Genomic DNA, 18,322 nt, shown 5'->3' with positions numbered 1-18,322 from the left:
ATGCAGAAGAGGAAAAGATATTTATGTATTGTGTGTTTGCTAAGTATTACATATTTTTCTATAACATTGTCAAGCATACCCAGGTCTTGCTTTTTCACTGACAGATACATGTATAAGAACTATATTCCCTGATGATGAATCCAGGTAATACATCTGTCAAAGGGAAGTAATATATTTTTACCATAAATATATTTAAAAATATTCTGTATAGAACAATGCTTACAGGAATGGTTATTCTAATGACAGGAAAAATTCTGTTTCTAATTTCAGTAGATGGATTCCTCAAATTTTTAAGTGATGTAACGTAATAAACAACAAATTTTTTTTTTGTCAGATTCACCTTATTAGGAATGTCTTGAGTTTGCATTTTATTTCTTAAGAATACACTGGAAAAATGAGTGGGCCAAAAACTAGTTTACTTTATACGTTAAATCTCTGCATTAGAATTGATAAAAGCTGAACAGCTGTTGCCATTTGCTACAGATTTTGAACTAATATAACTTATAATGATACAATAAACAATGGTAAACAAGTATATTTAAGAATTTAAGTGCTGAAGAAAGGCTGGAAATAATTTTGTTCATCCCCAGGAATGTTGTTCTTCGTGTCAGTTTGTCCTGCTTAACATAGGAAAGAAATCTTCACAGATATTTAGGATTGCTTTTTTACATGATGGAAATTATTAAATGAGCTGTTTGCATTGTTTTTCACACACTGTCCCTTTGACCACAAGTACTTCTTCTGAATACTCCTGTGGGGCAAACTGGGATATCAATTTTGCAATAAAAATTCCAGACTTAACAAATATAAAGAATATATATGATATAAGCAGACAGGTATTTAAAATCCACAGATACCTCCTTTAATGGCTAAGCCTCCTTCACTTAACTCCAAATTGTAATTGTGTAGTAGGTCTATGTTGAATGAAATTTGTGTCAGGTAGAGGTGTCATAAGTCTTCATGCTACAGCTAATGATAAAAAATTCAACAACTCCGCATGTGGTTCAAGGGTGATCTTAATTTTAAATCAGAATCGTAATTTATGGTACAGATTTTCAGCAATGTAAACATGCCCTGAAGTCAATAAATCCTTGTTAATTTGCATGAGTTGGGATTTATTCTTCCCTTCCTTTCCCTTAGACAGTTGAATCAAGGTGTTTCAATAAGTTTGGGATAGAATCTTATCTGAGGATAAGAAGCTACAAGATCAAAACCACCTGAGTTAATAATGGATGGCAAATACTGTTGTTGAAGACACATGCAGCATTCTAATCTGCCACACTGCCAAGCTGGCCTGAGGTGGGAAGTATAGATGCATCCCAAATTACAGATGCTGGAAGCCATTGTCAATAACACTTCTTCCTGTCTTACACACAGAAAGAAAACTATGGAATCATTGCATTTCTTTGGACAGCTATTTTATGTTGTTTGTGAATGCATCCCTCGCAATGAAATAACTTCTCCAACTTATCGACTCTTTTTTTTCCTGGGGAGGAAAAACCCTACTTTTTCAACAACCTTGAGGAGAAGATGTATTTCTAGTATAAAACTATAAATTCCAATCTCTGTACCTATTGTCAGAGAGCCAATAGACTGCCTCTTCCCTGGGAACATTCCATGGCAGTACCTAGCAAGTCCTCTCCTGAGGGCTCATCTCTTGTAAAGTGTTTTGGGACATCTGATGCCTCCAGAATGTAGGTTCTGATATCCCCCTTAAGGTTTCTCTTTGATCCAGTTCTTTGTGTAGATCTTTAGGTTTTCAGTTTTGGGGACACTAGCTCATGTGAAGCTCAGACTTTTAAAATGTCTAACCCTCAGTATATGCGTCTCTTAAAGCAACTCCCATCGTTAAAACTCCAGAAATTGTACCAAGAAAAGCCATATTTTTTTGTAAACTTAAAAAGTAGAGCTGTCCCATGGGGCTTCATAGTCTTCCTGGCATTTTTTGTGAGGGTACAGTTCACATCAGCTACCTAATTAAACCTCTGTTCTGCCTGCTTTATTCTGAGGCTATCAGCTTCTGTGGAATAAAAATATGCCTAAAATCCGGTCTGTCCCAGGCATGTAGCACTTTGTGCACACCTTTCCTGGCAAGCAGCATTGACCTTCCCCACAGTATGGCTATTTGTTGTTATTCCTGTGGTAGCAGAAGTATTCTAGATGCTAATGAAGTACTTATATTTAGTAAGTTCACTGTTATGTGCTGGCTGTGAAGCTGTCAGCAGCGCTGTTAAAGAGCACAAGCCTAACACAAAGGTGCATTACACAGAGAACGGGGGGTTTTATGCTATACAGAAGGAAGTACATTCAGTGAATTTATTTTGGTTAGCCTTTGGTTTAGTTTCGGGTCTGCCAATACTGACATCATTTTTCCAAGCAGGGAGCACCATCTAAGATCTTCTCTGCATCACTATCCTTGGGGTGGGCCTGTGTGTGGGCTGATGCAGTGCTCAGCACTCCAGATCATTTCACTTTGGCAACCATTCCGCTTCTGCTGTCTCTATCTCCATATTCTATTTTAGGGGCTTACGGAACACCAATCCACTCAGCTAAAATATAACTGAAACAAGATATTCAGCATTAAATAAGCAAAAAGCAAAAGACTCAAAATAGGCTATTTTTTTATTATTATTATGGGGTCAAATCATTTAAACATAGATATCTTCCTACTCCCCCTCCCACGTCTTTCTTTAGTTTGTCTCCTGTTGTTCTCTCAGGATGCAGTGATGGCCCACAGCCTTGTGCGAAAAAAATTAACTCTGTTCTGTGATGGGTCCATGGGTGCCAAGTAGTCATCTAGCTTAATTCCTGGAAAAAAGTTATTGCTAGAATTTTGTCTGTCCTGAGATCCTTGCAGCAAACCCTCAGCCACCAGGGCCAGGGAGCATCCTTTAGAGAGTGATCTCGCATTGCAGAACTGGAATGAAAACACAGCTACACCTGAACCTATACTCCAGAGTGAAGTGGATTTATTACGTGGTCAGCGGCTATGGGGAAGCAGGTGGACTTTTAAGCAGGTACACCTATGGTAGGTGTTTGGAAGGGTATAGAGAAATAGCTGTCCATATGCAGGGGACTTCAGCCAGAGAGGATCCAATCCATTTGTTAAGACACCAGGCTTCCCTCATGCCGTGCCCCTCGCACCTCTCCCGGAGCCGCTCAGCACTGCGGCTCCTGCCGGCATCTGCAATTAGCCGAGAGCCACTGCAGGCTCTCAGCTGCGCCTCTCGCAGATGCCATTTGCCAGCTTGGCACAGGCAGCTCTGCAGCTCCTCTGGAGGCACTCTGGGATTCGCCTGCACCGAGGCTTTGGCTCGGCTGGGCGCTGGCGATTCTCCCGCTCTCCACGCAGGAACAGCCGATGGCGATTAACGTTACACCCACCAGCAAGGGCCCGGGCGGCACAGCACAAACCGCTTCGCTTTCCCGGAGCCCCCGAGGGACCCTGTTTCCCCCCACTGTCCCGCAGGCAACGGGGCCGCAGCGCAGGGCACTGTGCCGGACTCGGCGGCTGTTTGCTGCCCGGGGATGGCGGCTGCACCCCGCGCGCTGCCGCGTCCTGCAGCGCCAGCGAGGGGCATGCAGCGCCGAGGCGGCCGCTCCAAGCCCGGCTCCCTCCGTCCCTCGGCGGGCAGCTCCCGCCAGCGAGCCGCTGGCCGGCGGCGGGACCTATATACTCTCGCGGAAGGTTACCTCCGCCTGGCACGGCGACACCCGACGGAAGCGGTGCTGAGGCATCTGAGGCAGCACTTTGTCAAGGAGCGCCTGATTGGCTAGCGGAGCTCTGCAATGGTTATCTGGTAAGAGTCAAGGCCTCTGATTGGTCGCGGGGCACCTGCAATGCGTCAAGTGAGGATGCTGGGGTGCGCGTGCCAGCGCGCTGCCGGGGGGCGGCCGCGGCCCCGCCGGGAATGGCCGCCCGCAGCCCGCGCTGGCCGCAGCGCTGGTCGGCGCCGGGCGCTCTCGGCACTTCTCGGCAGCATCCACAGTCCCTGCGGAAGATTTCCCGCCTCTTCCTAACGCTGCAGCTTGCAGCAATAGCAATGGCTTGGCTCGTAAGCCAGAGCTGGCAGGAAGAAGCTGTTCCTCAGTCCGTGACCTCTTTAGACCAGGGTTTCTACGTAAAAAAGCAGCAGAAAGACAAAGCCTCTTTTCTCAATCCTTTTCCACAACTCAGGGTGCCAGAGGTGCAAAATGTGGCAGAACAAACTTGCTTATGCTGCCCTTGCGCTGCCCGTGTGAGAAGCGTCTCTTGGACCGCTGCTCCGAGTGACAGCTTGAGTGGCAGCTGGGGGAGGATATGCACCGCGAAGTGATGACTGATCGCTGAAATATCTTGCTGAAACGCTGCAAAATCCTTCAGCACAAAAGAGATGCTTCTGCAGAATTAGCCCCGATCTGCGAAGCTGTGCCGAGGCACACCAGGCTGGTGTGCATCCGTGTGGGGCTGGAGCCCCTCGGGCCCGGCCACAGCCCTGTTGCATAAGGGGCTGCGGAGATGCCGTAACCGCTTGTGAGGGTTTTTTGTATGACTCTAATTGAAATAAACATAGATCAACAAGAGGCAGAGAAAGCCTTCTCAGTAAGAAGCTTTACAGGACTGCTTTAGAAATGATGGAGGTTTCAAAAAGCAAGAACTTCCTGGCACATCTATGAAGCTTGATACAATAGGTGTCTAAAGGTAGAAGTAGGTTACAGACACTCATTATCTAAATTCTTCAGTATTTCTGTTAGTGGAGTGTTTTCATTGCTCTTTTTCAAAATCCCATTCTCGAAGAGTGAGTCAGCAAGACGCCCGTGAATGTGTCAGGGAGCAGTGTTTTAAATAAGGTTTTGCTGCTAAGCAATTATTAAAGAGCATGTTTACATATGGAAAAATTACAAATTTGCATATGAGCATAACAGCCCAATTTTTTTACTCTACTGAAAGTTTTCTTCCTAACTACAGTTTTCCGGATAACATTCTTGATGCTAGTGTGGGGATTTTGAGTTAAATTCCTTGGTAATTTATTTTCTTTGTTCCATTTGGTTACCTGGAAGTAGATCAGTTTTTAATTTAAAATTATCGTGATTTCCTTTTCAGAGCCCTGCTGAGTACAAGCTGCTTTCCTGTTGGCGTGAACAATTCTTACTGTCTTTTTTCCAAAGAACTCTTTCAAAATATTAAAAACAATGTAGCCGCTTTTCCTTGTAATCCTAGCCAAGTGGAGTAAGTGCAATGAAGCCCTTATAGGAAAATTAATTAATGTATAATTATAATGTTTATGAGTTCAAGTTTGCTGAAGTGAAGCATAAAAGTGAGACTGCAAACTAATTCTGTTTCTTACCTGGTCATTTAAAGTGTGATAATATTTTTGAAAAATTCATGTTTGAATACCTTAGGTCTAAAACAGCTTGACATCTTAACAAATAGAAAGGAAATTGGTATAAAGAATTGCTAAAGGCATCACCTTGTTCTACAGTATTTTCCAGAACAACCTCATATGACTCATAAAATAAATTTGTTATATTAATTTACTATAATAATAATATAATGACTGTACAAATAATAGAACTACATTAATGTCAGAGCACCTGAAAAAACCTTTTTAAAGTGACATCATACCATCATTCAACGGGAAATAAATATACCAATTTCAGGGTTAGCAAGTAAGTATTTGTTGCCCCAAAAAGTCTCCTGTAAAGCAGACTATTTAAAAGATAACCTCAAGGGCTTTGGTGTGTTCAGGGCAGCAATATATTCTTAGAGTTAGCTTGCAATGACCAAAAGTTCTATCATGAATCAATGTGAATAAAAACCAATTATGTGTTTATTAGAAAGAATTACATTGATCAAGTAATGGTAATTCCCAATCAATCAGCTCTGAGTGATGATGCTACATTTTATTTTCTTACAAGTTCTTTAGATAGGCCATGTCTAAAGCCATCAGAGTGTAGTTATGGAGTAGTAAGCCAGGTTTGTTACAATTCTAAATACATGACTTTCTAAGCATTCTGAGTGAAAACATGCCCTGTCAATTTAAAACAGTCATTTAAAAAATAATGTATTTACTGCAATGTTGTTACACCAACATCTGTTAAATGTATGCAGGTCTGCCATCTTATGGAGCCTAAACGGTACTGCCAAATAACAGAATGTGGAGCTACATGTTCATATTAGGTGAACAGTTTGAATATTTCCTTTACAGGTAATGTGTGCTTTCTTCTAAAACTTGCACCATTTAGATGCACTCTTTCTATTTGATTTGTATGTTTGTGGGATTTATGTGTGCGTGCAAGTGTACACGTGTAAACACAATCACATAAAGGTATTTCACTGCAAGTTCAAGCTTACAAAATCTGGGAAGAGCTGAAGTTAAGGTTGGTTGTTTACATTACATGACAACCTGGAACAACATAATCACCTGCAGTTTTGGGGGGAGTTCTGTCTGGTCTGTCTGAGTCAGCATTTAAGTTAGATGCTGTTTAGTGAGCGACTGTTCAGAATTTTGCATTAGCCTCTTTGTTTGGAGTGTGACTGTGCTATATTTGCTACAAGCCAGTTAAGTCCTGTTCTAAAGATGAAATTATTAATTCCTCTATTGGTTTTTCTGCAACTGTTATTATTAGAGTATAATATGAACAGTTTTGAATTAAGTTTGCACAGGCCAAAACAGACAATCATCATGGCAATTTTCAGCCCAAGTGATTAAATTTTGGCACACCTAATAAAGTTGCTGAAATGATGCTTGTTTGTTTGTTTTTATTTTCTATTTTTATAAAAGCTGATGTCAGATAAACTTGATAAGTGACTTTTGGGTCAGCCAAGAACAAATGCACAAGAACACAAGAATGTTATAATTAGTACATGAAGTATTATTATACATTATTTTCTCTATAACTGGTGCAAATTTATTTCTAGGTGAAAAGGATTCTTCAGGAAGACCTTATTACTTTGCTTTTGGAAAGTTTGAGGTGAGTTGGGAAAGTGGTTGATCTAAGTGGTTGTGATACAGTCAGATACTGTAGTGGAACACTTGAGATAAGCAAATTGTCCAGCATTCAGTGAAGTTTTGCAGAGTTTTACCAGCTGCTGGAAAATCTATTGCTGCCTGGAATCTAAACATACAGGAGGATGCCTGATTTTTCCCAGTTGTACCTATTCTAGAAAATACTTTACATTTTACTTTCTCCATTTAGTGTCATCTGCAAATATTCATATCTACCCTGATACTCTTGCTGACACTAAGCACAAACTGCCATTTAGATTACTGTCAACTGAATTTGATGATGTGAAGTACTTCTTACCACCACAAAGAAGTCTTAGCATGATTGGCTTTCCCTCAGTTCCTTATTGCCATCAAGTTTTATTTATCTTTCATCTGAGGGTTTTCCAGTTTCAGACAGATGTTAGGTAACCTTGGCATTTTGTTTGAGGAAGTAATCTTGTGTCTCAAAGGTCATGCCACATGTTATTGTCTTAAACAGTGCAAAATAAGACATCTTTTTTTCAGTCAACAAGAAGTTAACCTGTAAATCTGTAAACCACATGTTCCATGATAGCTGCAAATTTTTCCATGTCCAAAATTTACATTCCCTTTGAAGTGGATACTTTTAAAGGTGGATACAACACACGTTCAAACCTCTTGCCATATACACATCTCACTGGAGACCTGCTGCCAGATGCAGATATCAGAGGAGTATTTCATACTTTGTAATTCTGAGCTCAGGGTGTGGTCAGGCAGGTGCATCCTCAGCAGGATAGCCTGTGAGCAAAGTGTTTGCCAAGTTCATTGATGGCATGTGTATCACAATGCAAACAATCTCCTGCTGCTATAGGTATCCACATCTTTTTATGCAAGACTTTAGGAATGACAGCAAATGGACATAAGGTTATGATTTTTATATGCATGGCACTCATCTGACAAATTCCTAACAACTGCAATATTAACTCTTTTGTAGCTGCATTATACAACCCTCAATATTATATTACATAGTTTTTAGTCATCCTCCATTGAATTTGCCTCTAACCATGCTAGAAAATACAGTTTCTAAGATTTGTCTTTGACTATTTTCAATGGCTATCCAAATTTGATTAACCTGATTTATGCTAGTTAGCTGAAATAGAATACAAGATAAAGCACAGCTGGCTTCCTGTGGTATGGGTTCAGAGGTTAGTAATGGGCACCACAGAGATAGATTAGTGTGCCACTAAAGGTACTGCCAGGTACCTTGCCAGTCTTGTATGGAAGTTTGTAAAGCTGTCAGTAGCCAGCTTGCAGTTCTTCTGGTCACCACAGCTTTCAATTCTTACAATACTGAGAATTTATTTGCTAGAATTTCTGTATTAAATGAATTAAATGTTTGTGGTCCTACACCAATTCCACCCAGCAAAGTTTGCATGGTACCTCTTTAATTTCTGTATCCTATTGGTGTGTGATTTTTGTAGCCAAGCAGAGAAAGATGCTATTTTCAGCACAAGTCTTGTTCTATGCACCAGTTGGCTAAGTTCAGATGTATGTACATCTCATTAATTTTGGAGCCATATCATGGGCTCTCATCCATCATGCAGTTGCATTAATAAAGGAGTACCTTTGTTAAGTGGTTATTTTGGTTGTTGTATAAGCAGTTCTAGTTGCATATAAGATACACAATCAGGAGCAAGTGGTATCTTAATTTTGTCCATTTGCATTGACTTCTTATTGATTAGCAGTGTTTATAGAAAAATTGTTGAATATTATTAGGTTGTTTTCATTGTTTACAATTTGAGTGTAATCCTTAGAAGCCCTTAAAGTATGATTTCTTGTCTTGCATGTCTGTAGTACTCACTTAATTTCATTGATAAAACAATTTGCAATTTCCCATCCAGCATTACATATAGTTAAAGTCATCTTAATTTTAGGCTTTAGGATTACTGTAACATTATCAGTTACTATCAGTAACTTGACTCAGATCTAATCTGTGAGAATGTATTTCTAGTCTTTGGGAAGGTCAATATAATCTACTTGCTGAGTTTCTCAGAGTAGTGTACCTTCCTTGAGATTGGCAGCCTGTTGTTATTTTAACAGGTACTATCTCATTAAAAAACAAACAAAAACTGCCACAAACAAAAACTAAAACCCAAAGCAAACAAACAAAACACCACAAACAGAAAAAAAAAAAAAAAAAAAAAAAAAAGCCACCACAAAACCAGCAAAAAACCCCACCAAAACCTAAGAAGGCATGTGTTTACAATATGTATTCCCAGAAATTTTGTCACAGGCAATCCTCTCCCTGCATCCTGTTGAAATAAATTATAACTCCCTGCGTGTCCTAGGCATTGTGGTACCCACTTACTAGACTTCCTCAGAAGGTGCTTGAATGTTTTATATCTCTATTAATACAGATTCTGAGACAGTTTTGTGTCCTCCCATACATCATGTACCTAAATCTATGACTTCTCGACTTGGTCCCTGCCATGTAAAGTCAAAATTTACTTCCAGTGAATGCTGGATGATAGCACTTTAGTGAATCATTTCCACATGTACTCCAGTTAGAGTATATCGTATACTGTAAAATTTTTACTTTGGTGGAAGGATCATTGATTCCAGCTGTTTAGCTAACATGGCACAGATGGGGCCATGGTTAAAATCTTGGGGATGTGATAAAAGGTACATTATCTTCTACCCAGAGTAAATGCAAGCTGTGGTTTCTCTTGCTCTTGTATCAGGACCATAAAGACCATTTCTTGTGTAGCTCACACACAAGACCCACCCACAGAAGAGCAATTTACTGTGCCGGGAACCAGGGGCTGTTAAAGAGCCAGCTGCTTTATGGAAAGCCCTACAGTTAACAGTTGTGTGCCATATCCTGTCTGGTTTCTTAAAACTGGGATGTTATACAGTGAGCTTTCTCTATAGTTCCCTGTTGCTCCAACTGTTTGACTTAATTCTGTCACAGGTTTTATGGCAGGGATTATGACTCTGAGCCTTCTTTCATTGTGGTGCTGGTTTGATCATTCTCAGCATGTGATTGACTTCCTGGATGTAAACTTTGTTTGTTTTCCATCCTAGTATACATTCCATGACAACAAAACAGCATGATACAGAGCAGGGGCTCTCAGGATTAATTCATTGGATAGAGACCAGCACTTGGTGCAACTGGAAGCATCAAACTTCTGTGCCCAGATTGATGTGCTGCATGTGCAGGAAGATACCAGCCCTCTTATGCCACTTCTGTACCTGTGTCTATGCATCATATACTGAGGTCCCAGGTTTTAACTTGCTTTGCTCATCTCCAGAAGAAGAAGAAGCTGGTTTAATTTCCTCATATGCCTACACTCCACCCATGGCACATTCCTGTACTTGTCTTGTCCCCAGAGTCTTGGAAAAGGTGACTCTTGGCTTTCTACAGTGAAGACAGCAATGGTGCAGAGACAAGACTTGCTAACACAGACAGCAGCAAAACACTGCCCATCAGCTGGCTGGTCAGCTGCTGGTCATACACAGCTCCAGGGGTAGAGGAGCTTGCAGGTTGTAGAGAAACTTCTCTGTGCCAAAGCATGCTGGAGTTACAGGAAAACTTCACAGTATGGTTAGTGACTGCTTGGAAAGACTGCTGCAGTGGCGATTGCTCCACATCTCATGTATATTCCATTTTTGGCCTTCTTTGCAATTATAAGAGTGTTTAAAGGGCAAAATATTGTTGCTAATTAATAGGATTATTGATCTTGTCTGAATCAGAGACCACTTTAGTGCTTAAACCCTCCCTGTGTTTCTCTGCTTAAAGTGGTCAGAAGCTGGCCCCAAATGCAAGTGAAAGCAGAAGGTGGATCAAGTTTTCTTGAAGAGCTATGTTTAAAAACAATTCTAACTGCAGAGATTAAAACATAGTCAAGTTACTCTGTTGAGAAAAAAGAAAAAATAAATTGCTGTCATTATTTGTGATTTATTCTTAAAATGATTATTAGTGATAAAGCAAACGACAAAAGCATTTAATTGAAATTGGCATTCACTCTGCTTTCTTCAGCTCCAAAACAGCAGGGAGAACACAGAAAGCTTCGAGGTTGCTATGTAGAGAATGCTGTTCTGCATCAGCCTGGAGATCAGATTAGGTCAGTATCTCTCTACATCTATGGCAAGATGAGGTCCTTGAATGAAGTACTTGCTGCTGGTAAGAGGATCCTCCATCCCCATGAAGGATTGTATTTTAAACTTTAACAGTAAAAGATGCCCTTACTTTGAAGCATGACTTGTTAGAAAGCTCCCAGAATGATTGTGAGCAACTGCAGCTCCAGGTAGCTTGGTATTCATGTACATTTTTAGAATTTACTTTGTTCTTGACCTTGGTGGTTTTCTGTAGCAATGTTTCACCATGCAATTACTTATTGTTTTGGCAAACACTAATCAAGCACATTCTTTCTTCTACAAAAACAATGCAAGATTTTATGTACCATTACAAAGGAGGAAACATTTCAGCTCTCTTGTTTTGTCTGAGAAACTGACATACAGCAAACTGCCTTCAGCTGGCTGTATCTTTTAGATCAGATTATTTTAAGGTGTCATGTTGGGAATCTGGTGTTAATCTGCAATGTCAACATGTCATAGGGTGGATGCTTAGTGTTTTGCTGAAACATAATGTTTTCTGGGTTTTCTAATAATTCCAACCAACTTTATCTAGTTATTTTCAGCTTTCATAATTATGTGAATTTTTTTTTACCTTCATGCATAAATCAATGAGTATCTAACATTTAGTCTAACATTTGGTCTACTTCTGTTTAACAATAGAAGCCTGTACAGATGGCTGCAAAACAGAGCCCTCAGACACAGTTGGATTTGTACATTTGTGCTGATTTCTTGCTTAAGGGAACTCAGTTCAACATGCTGTACTGCCAGATCCGTCCCTGCAGTAATTCTCTTGGCTTCAGTGGATGGCCACATGGGATTGCCTGTGCTATCTGGCTAAGATAAGAGATTCTGTACAATTCCAGAGGGATCTGCTTGACAATATGAAAAAATGAAGTCTGAAGAGCATGCTAACCATGTTAAGCTTTGAATAGTTCAACCATTTTGTTCAAAGTAGGGGCCATGAGAGCCATTTTCCATTCAGACACCACAAGAAACAATTACAATTTTGGTCTACATAATGGGCAGTAGAAAATATTGTGCTCACCCTGGGCCCTATGTAGGTGCAGACTCTAGGAGTGTCAAAGAGTTCAGCTGATTTTCTGAGGATTTAGGAATAATTTCAGAACTGAGGAAGTCATTGGGAAGTTGCTCTAATTCTGTCTGTGTGACATCAGAAATGCTGGGAGGAATAATTTTAGAATACAGCTGTCTACAAAAAGTCTGGGAACTACAGGCAAATAAATTGTTCCTATTCATGTGAATTTCTTTGTACTCCATAAATTAAGTGGTAATGCCCATTATTCCTAAAAAACAAGGATTATAGCAAATGTCATCTTTTTTTTTTTTTTCTCCTAATGGAAAATGCTTGAAGATGTAGAAATCTGAAGCAACTCTTGGGGCTGAAAGAAATTGACATTTCTAGAGAATATAATATTCCACAAGATTGCAACACAGGAACAGGCCAACTGCTTGTTTGGCTTTGTTTGGTATTGCTTATCCAGGGCAGGCAAGACACACAGGACTGCAAGGCCTGAAGCTAACTTGTTTTTATGAAGTAGTGCACCTTATCTGAATATATACAAACTATGAAAATAATTAGATTATGAATTTTCGATCATTCATTAAAGGCAAACTGTGACAGTGATTACTGAAGTAAAATTGCTTGTGCTCACTTGTAAGTTGGCTTGCTTTTCTACAGCAAACTATGTTCTTTCAAAATAATCCAAAATGGTAAGCACATTTATGGTGCAATACAAATAAAACCGAATAATCAGCTACAGAAATGCTATCCAGAACTAAAACATGCTTCCACACTGAGAGGTGATCATAGTTTGTATGAAACAACTGGGCTTATAAACAGTGTTAGCACTGTAGCAAACAACCAGGAAAGAACCTTATAACTTCAGCTGAATTCTCAGAGTCAAGCAGTTCAGTTGGGCTGGAGCTGACCCGAAATGGAATGTTTCTCAACATCCTACTCCTCCTGATTGTAATGTTTCCAGTTTTCTTTTGCAAGTAATGCTTAATAGTGTAAATGCCTCACTGGTGGTGTCACCTATGACATTTTGGCCTTTTCATTCTGCTCCCATACTTTTCTCCAGGAACTGGCCAGGATTCTTGCTGTTGGTGTTTCAGTGCTGTCTCCTCAGTTGCCTGTGGGAGAGTTTGTTGGGTCAGATATCCAAACCGGGTCCATGCATGTGTATCGTATTCACCTGACCTAAAAGGCCTCCCACAATCCTGCCTGCTGGGGATCATTTCCACATGGGCTCCTACAGCTGGCCTGAAGCCCAGCTAGCTTTGAGCTGTTCCTGAGGGGAAGCAGTGTGGTGTGACTGCAGCATGCTGTCTGTCATCCTGGTTCTGGGAACACAGTGAGGAAAAACTTCACAGAGGCCACTTTGGTTTGACAGAATTTATGATCTCTGGCTCTGCAGGAAGGTGCATGTGTTGTTTCCAAGCCAGGCGCAGTCTGGCAAGAGATGCTTGTACAGTCATGGGCTTCAGCTAACACATATGCTGGAGGCAGGGTGGTTGATTTTACATTTATGGCACAGATAATCTGCAATGAAGATAATTTAATCGTAGAAATTTGAGAATTGGCTCAATGGGTGTTGCTCTCAGTTTTGATCTTGCACAGGCTGTTATTTTGCTGCTGTCCAGGCACCACTATCAGCATGAGGTATTCCTGCTTCCCTGCTCCTGTTGTCTCTTCTGCCTGTGGTATGCCAGCCATTCAGTTGTGCTAGCAACTGAATGTGCTAGTTGTTATCACAATCAATAATTCTTTTTTAACTCCACTCGGTTCCTTGATTTAGTGCTGACAACTTTTTAATGAACCTTAGTTAAGAAGCCCTGCAAGCAATTTTTTTGGCACAGCTGAGGGGCACAGGGGTATTGAGAAGGTTTTAAACTGCTACTGCCATTTTTTATCATGAAACAGTAGCAACACTTTAGCTGTATTTCTGTATTTTCACTGATTTTATTAACTATGCCATTATAAATTAGGAGTAATCTCAAATAAAACAATGCTTCTACAATCACCAAACATGTTTTGAGAAGGTGAAATAATAAAAAAAAGAAAAATGATGGTAGGTAATTGGGGATTTGAAAAAAGGCTTTTTCTTCCTTGCAAATAAAATAATTTAGGAATGTCACCAATAAATAGAATTATTTGATTTCACCAGATGAAAAAGGATTATCTTCATTTTAGTACTGAGCCACCACTTGGAAAACTGCAGGGTTACAGAATTACAAAACACACTGAAGTCTCTGAAAAACTCGATTGCTTCACTGAGCCATGTACCACTGTGACTTCATGGCTTGTTGGGAATGAGAAGCAATAGAGCCTCGGGTTTCCAGTCAGCTTTGTCATCAACTTCAGTGAAGGAAAAGCTATAAACAAAGTTACTGGGGGGGCCCTCTGCCCACAGCCGGGTGTGGCAGGGCCAGACATTGCAGAGAAATAAATGGCTCTTGTCCTCTGTCACACCACCCTGCTTGTGGGGCCGGGGAAATGTAAAGGGTGGAGCGAGGCTGATGATCATCAGGCCTCAGAAATCCCTTCTAGAGTGCCATCTGATGGGTCTAACTGCAGTTTCTGTTGAGAGGATGGGAATCTTTGTGTACAGAAAGCATAATTGAAAATGTAAACAAATCTAAACAAAGGTAATAAATGCAGAGCAGGCACTTTGACAAGGAGCAAACAGATTTCCTTCTGACAGGCAACGGAACCGATGACTGTCAAGATCTTTCCTTGACAGGAAAAAGAGATGTCAGAATCTGCTGCTGAAGGAATCTCCCACCCAATCTGACTATCAAAACACTGCTGGCAACCCCAGGGAAGAAGATCCCTGAACAACATAGAAAAATAACACATGAAAATATTCTATTTCTTTTGACTTGAGGAGAATGAATTCTATCACCAGAAAACTGGCTACAGCTATTGATAGACATTTTTGGCATTTTCTAACTCTGGCCTTTCTTACTGCTTTCCTCCCTTTCCTCCTTAGTCTCTCCAAGCACCTCTCCTCAGCTTATCTATGTTTCTGACAATTCACTAACTCACTGTGCTGATTACCTGAATGTCCTTCTCTCTGGGCTCATCTGTGAGCTATCCTAGTAATTTACCTTTTTGAAATAGTTATTCACCGAATAGAAAGTAATTGCTTCTAGCAGCCAAAGAAAACCCCTGATCTCAGCATTTTAAAATAGGATACTTTGCAGACAAGGTCTTAAAGTCTTCAGGATTCATATTTCTGTAGTGGTACTTTAGTACAGGGCCTCCATTAATGATTATGGCTGCTCAAGAACTTCTATAATGTCAACACTGGAGTCTCTTTCCTTTCTGGTATAGTGTTTCTGATTTTTTGCTAACAAATATGGGATACCAACTCACACACTGAAGGTGCAGTGTACTATAAATAACTTGGATGAACCTAGCAGAGCCTGTTTTATGTAGCTCTTCCTAAATGAAGGCTGCTCTGACAGTGTTTAGAGATTCCACAGTTCATATGAGGCTACTGTGTGCTTCTGCCAAAGGCCGTAGCATAGTTTGGGGTGGAGTGCAGCTTCCACTTTCAGTGTGAAGGTGTCAGAGGTTTTTGATTTAAGCATATGGTGTACTTTCTTCATTAAAACAGCAATGTGCTTAGCTCAGAAGTACTTAATTCTAAAACTCACTGATACCCTTTTGAGAGCAGAGTTGGTAGAATGCCATTTAAGTGTTATTTGGATTTTAGGACTTTGAGCACCCTAAATACCAGGAATCAATGGTTGTGATTCCTGGGAGATACAGCTGCAGTGTTACATTGCTTTCAGCACAAGATTGTCTGCCATGATTAGCTATACTTTAATGGAGTTGTCCTGGGTATACTGATGAGCACTAAGAATTATTTTTTAGTCAATTAATTTTTAATTAATTGTGTAAATTGTTATCTGCCTTCCTATTTACTTCTGTGTGGATTTTTTTTATTTATTTATATATATACATATATATATATGATTTCTAGTTTGGAATGGTAACCTGATTGCTAGGCTAAATTATAGAATGAAGAGCTCATATCTAATGTGCATAAAAAATGAAAAGAGTAGACAAGAATTGTTTATCAAAGCAAAGTGTATGGAATAAGAAACTGTCACTGAAGCATCTTAGAAGGTGTCCATATTTACATGACACTTCATGTAGATAAACTGAAGTCATGAAAATAGGTGAGAAATCCTCTGTCCAAAAAAATAGTCATATTGATGGCCAGATGGGTAGAAGGTGTTTCAGACAATGGCTGCAGTTGAGAAAATTAACTCAGGCTTCATGAAAGCCCAACAGCTTTAAACAAAATTTATGATCTAAGAGAAAGTAATGAAGAATCTTTGGGGAATTAAGAAGGAAAGTCACATTTAATAAGGGAAGAAAGACTATTTGGGATAGACAGTGAGATAAATTATTGGTGCACAATACTGAGTATCTGGGAAAAGAAAAGGAACAATATATGCCTGGCCATTTGTGACCAGATGGTCATGTATGGTCATGATCATCCTGAGTCTGGTACCAAAAAGGGAGTAAATATGTATGGGAGACAGATCTGTGCTATGAGCTTTTTGACAAAGGGTTGTCATCTGGTTTTGTGCATGTCTGGGTGTGGAATAGTGATTGTGAAGAGAGAGAATTCTAGAGAGAGACAATTCATACAGGATCATAGCAGGACTCAGCTTGGAAGAGCCTTCAGAATATCTTCTAGTCCAACATCCTGCTCACATGGGAATGAAGATGGTTGCAAACATTTTGATAAAATTGTGCATATTCATGTTTGTGGTACGGACTAACAGATTTTTGAAGTACTCAATTTTCTTGGGAATTTGTAAATTTCAAACTGCTCCATCCTGTATGTGTATATAAAATAAGCTATAGAATATAAAATTGTATATATATTTTTTCAGTCTAACCCTGATGCAGGTGTATAGGCATTCAAATTATTTTGATTATTCTTATTCTTGAACTAAGAACTAGGTTTGAATTGCCATCCCTCTTACTTTTCCTTCTGATACATTTAATGAATGTACAACTGGCTCCAGCCCTCTGAGCCAAAAGAACTGCTTTTATGCCATTCAATGGGTGTAGCAAAACACTAAGGGATGGGTAAGGTGTAAAAGAAGTGCATGAAAAAAGCACAGACATACCTTTGAGGACATACCTATGGTTCATTGAGGCAGAATCATAAAAGTAAATTAATGTTCTTTCTTCTCTACATGAAAATTAAATTTCCAATTGTTGTTATAGAGCTTACCAAATGTACTTACCTATGCATTCTTCTCTTTTCCAGGTTGTGCAGCATACTGATGCTTTTATAGCCAAAAGGAACAGCACATCAGCAGAATAACTGCAGTCTGTATGATAGGACTTTCACTGCTAGTAAGATAGAGGATTAAATTTTAATAAATATATAATTGATTAGTCCAAGTTAATACAGTATTATGACTTAGTGATGGCATCCATCATTTAGGTATATTAGGTTGGATATTTTATAGGCTTAATAATCTTCAGTGTGCTGAAGCAGGATTTCTGGTCATTATATTGTAGATTTTTTAAAATTGTGTATTTACCAACTAGCTTCAATGCCTGTCATATCAGTTGACTAGTGACAGCAATCAGCATTCTGGCAGAGAAGTGACATTGCATGCAACTGAAACATTATGCAAATTGTCTGGTGTAAACTTTTCAATATCAATAATGGATATCTATGTGATATTATTTACAAATTGAAATTTTCTAGAAAATTGAAGTAAGTTTGTGGTCTCATTGGCAGCTGAATTAATGTAATTTTGCAGCACAAATGGAGATTGGAGAAAAGAAAATCTGTAGGCATCTCAGCTTAGTTGTTGGCAAAACATGGGGATGAGGAAGATTTCTGACAAGGTTGCATAGAGATTAAAAAATGCAGTTGTACAGTGAAAAACATGGGCTGCTAATGCCACTACAGCTCAGGTACTTGTGCAAGTGACAAAAAAAGCTTTTTTATTTTTTTACCTGCTGCAAACTGATGCTATTTTAGACTAATTTATGTAGGTAGTAAAGATGGGGAGGAAACTGGTTGTGTTTAAAGTAAAAACAGAACAATTCTCTCTCCATCCCCACCTGGCTGAAAAATCCAAATTAAATGGAAGAATAAACAAAACTTTTGACAAAGTTTTACAGTGGTTTTTTAATACTATAAGAACAAATATTGATAAATTAGACATAG

The 18,322-nt window shown here is 39.6% G+C and overlaps 1 protein-coding gene across 1 annotated transcript; it reads left to right on the top strand.

The window, feature by feature from the left end:
* Positions 1 to 2,752: 2,752 nt before the first annotated feature.
* Positions 2,753 to 6,659, top strand: LOC306803732 (uncharacterized protein). Its single transcript, XM_079309510.1, has 2 exons — positions 2,753 to 3,800; positions 4,178 to 6,659. The coding sequence occupies exons 1-2, from the start codon at positions 3,234 to 3,236 to the stop codon at positions 4,271 to 4,273; spliced, it is 663 nt and encodes a 220-aa protein (XP_079165636.1). The 5' UTR covers positions 2,753 to 3,233; the 3' UTR covers positions 4,274 to 6,659.
* The last annotated feature ends 11,663 nt before the right edge of the window (positions 6,660 to 18,322 follow it).

Source organism: Erithacus rubecula (assembly GCF_903797595.1).
Source record: "Erithacus rubecula genome assembly, chromosome: 6".
NCBI lineage: Eukaryota > Metazoa > Chordata > Aves > Passeriformes > Muscicapidae > Erithacus > Erithacus rubecula.
The sequence above is the reverse complement of the archived record's forward strand: the minus strand, read 5'-3'. Positions and strand labels throughout refer to the sequence as shown.

Excerpts from the sequence above, each read along its gene's own strand:
- LOC306803732 (XM_079309510.1), top strand. The coding sequence starts at position 3,234 with ATGCCATTTGCCAGCTTGGCACAGGCAGCTCTGCAGCTCCTCTGGAGG. Across the intron at positions 3,801-4,177 it reads AGCTCTGCAATGGTTATCTG|GGTGCCAGAGGTGCAAAATG; the intron begins GTAAGAGTCAAG and ends TCCACAACTCAG.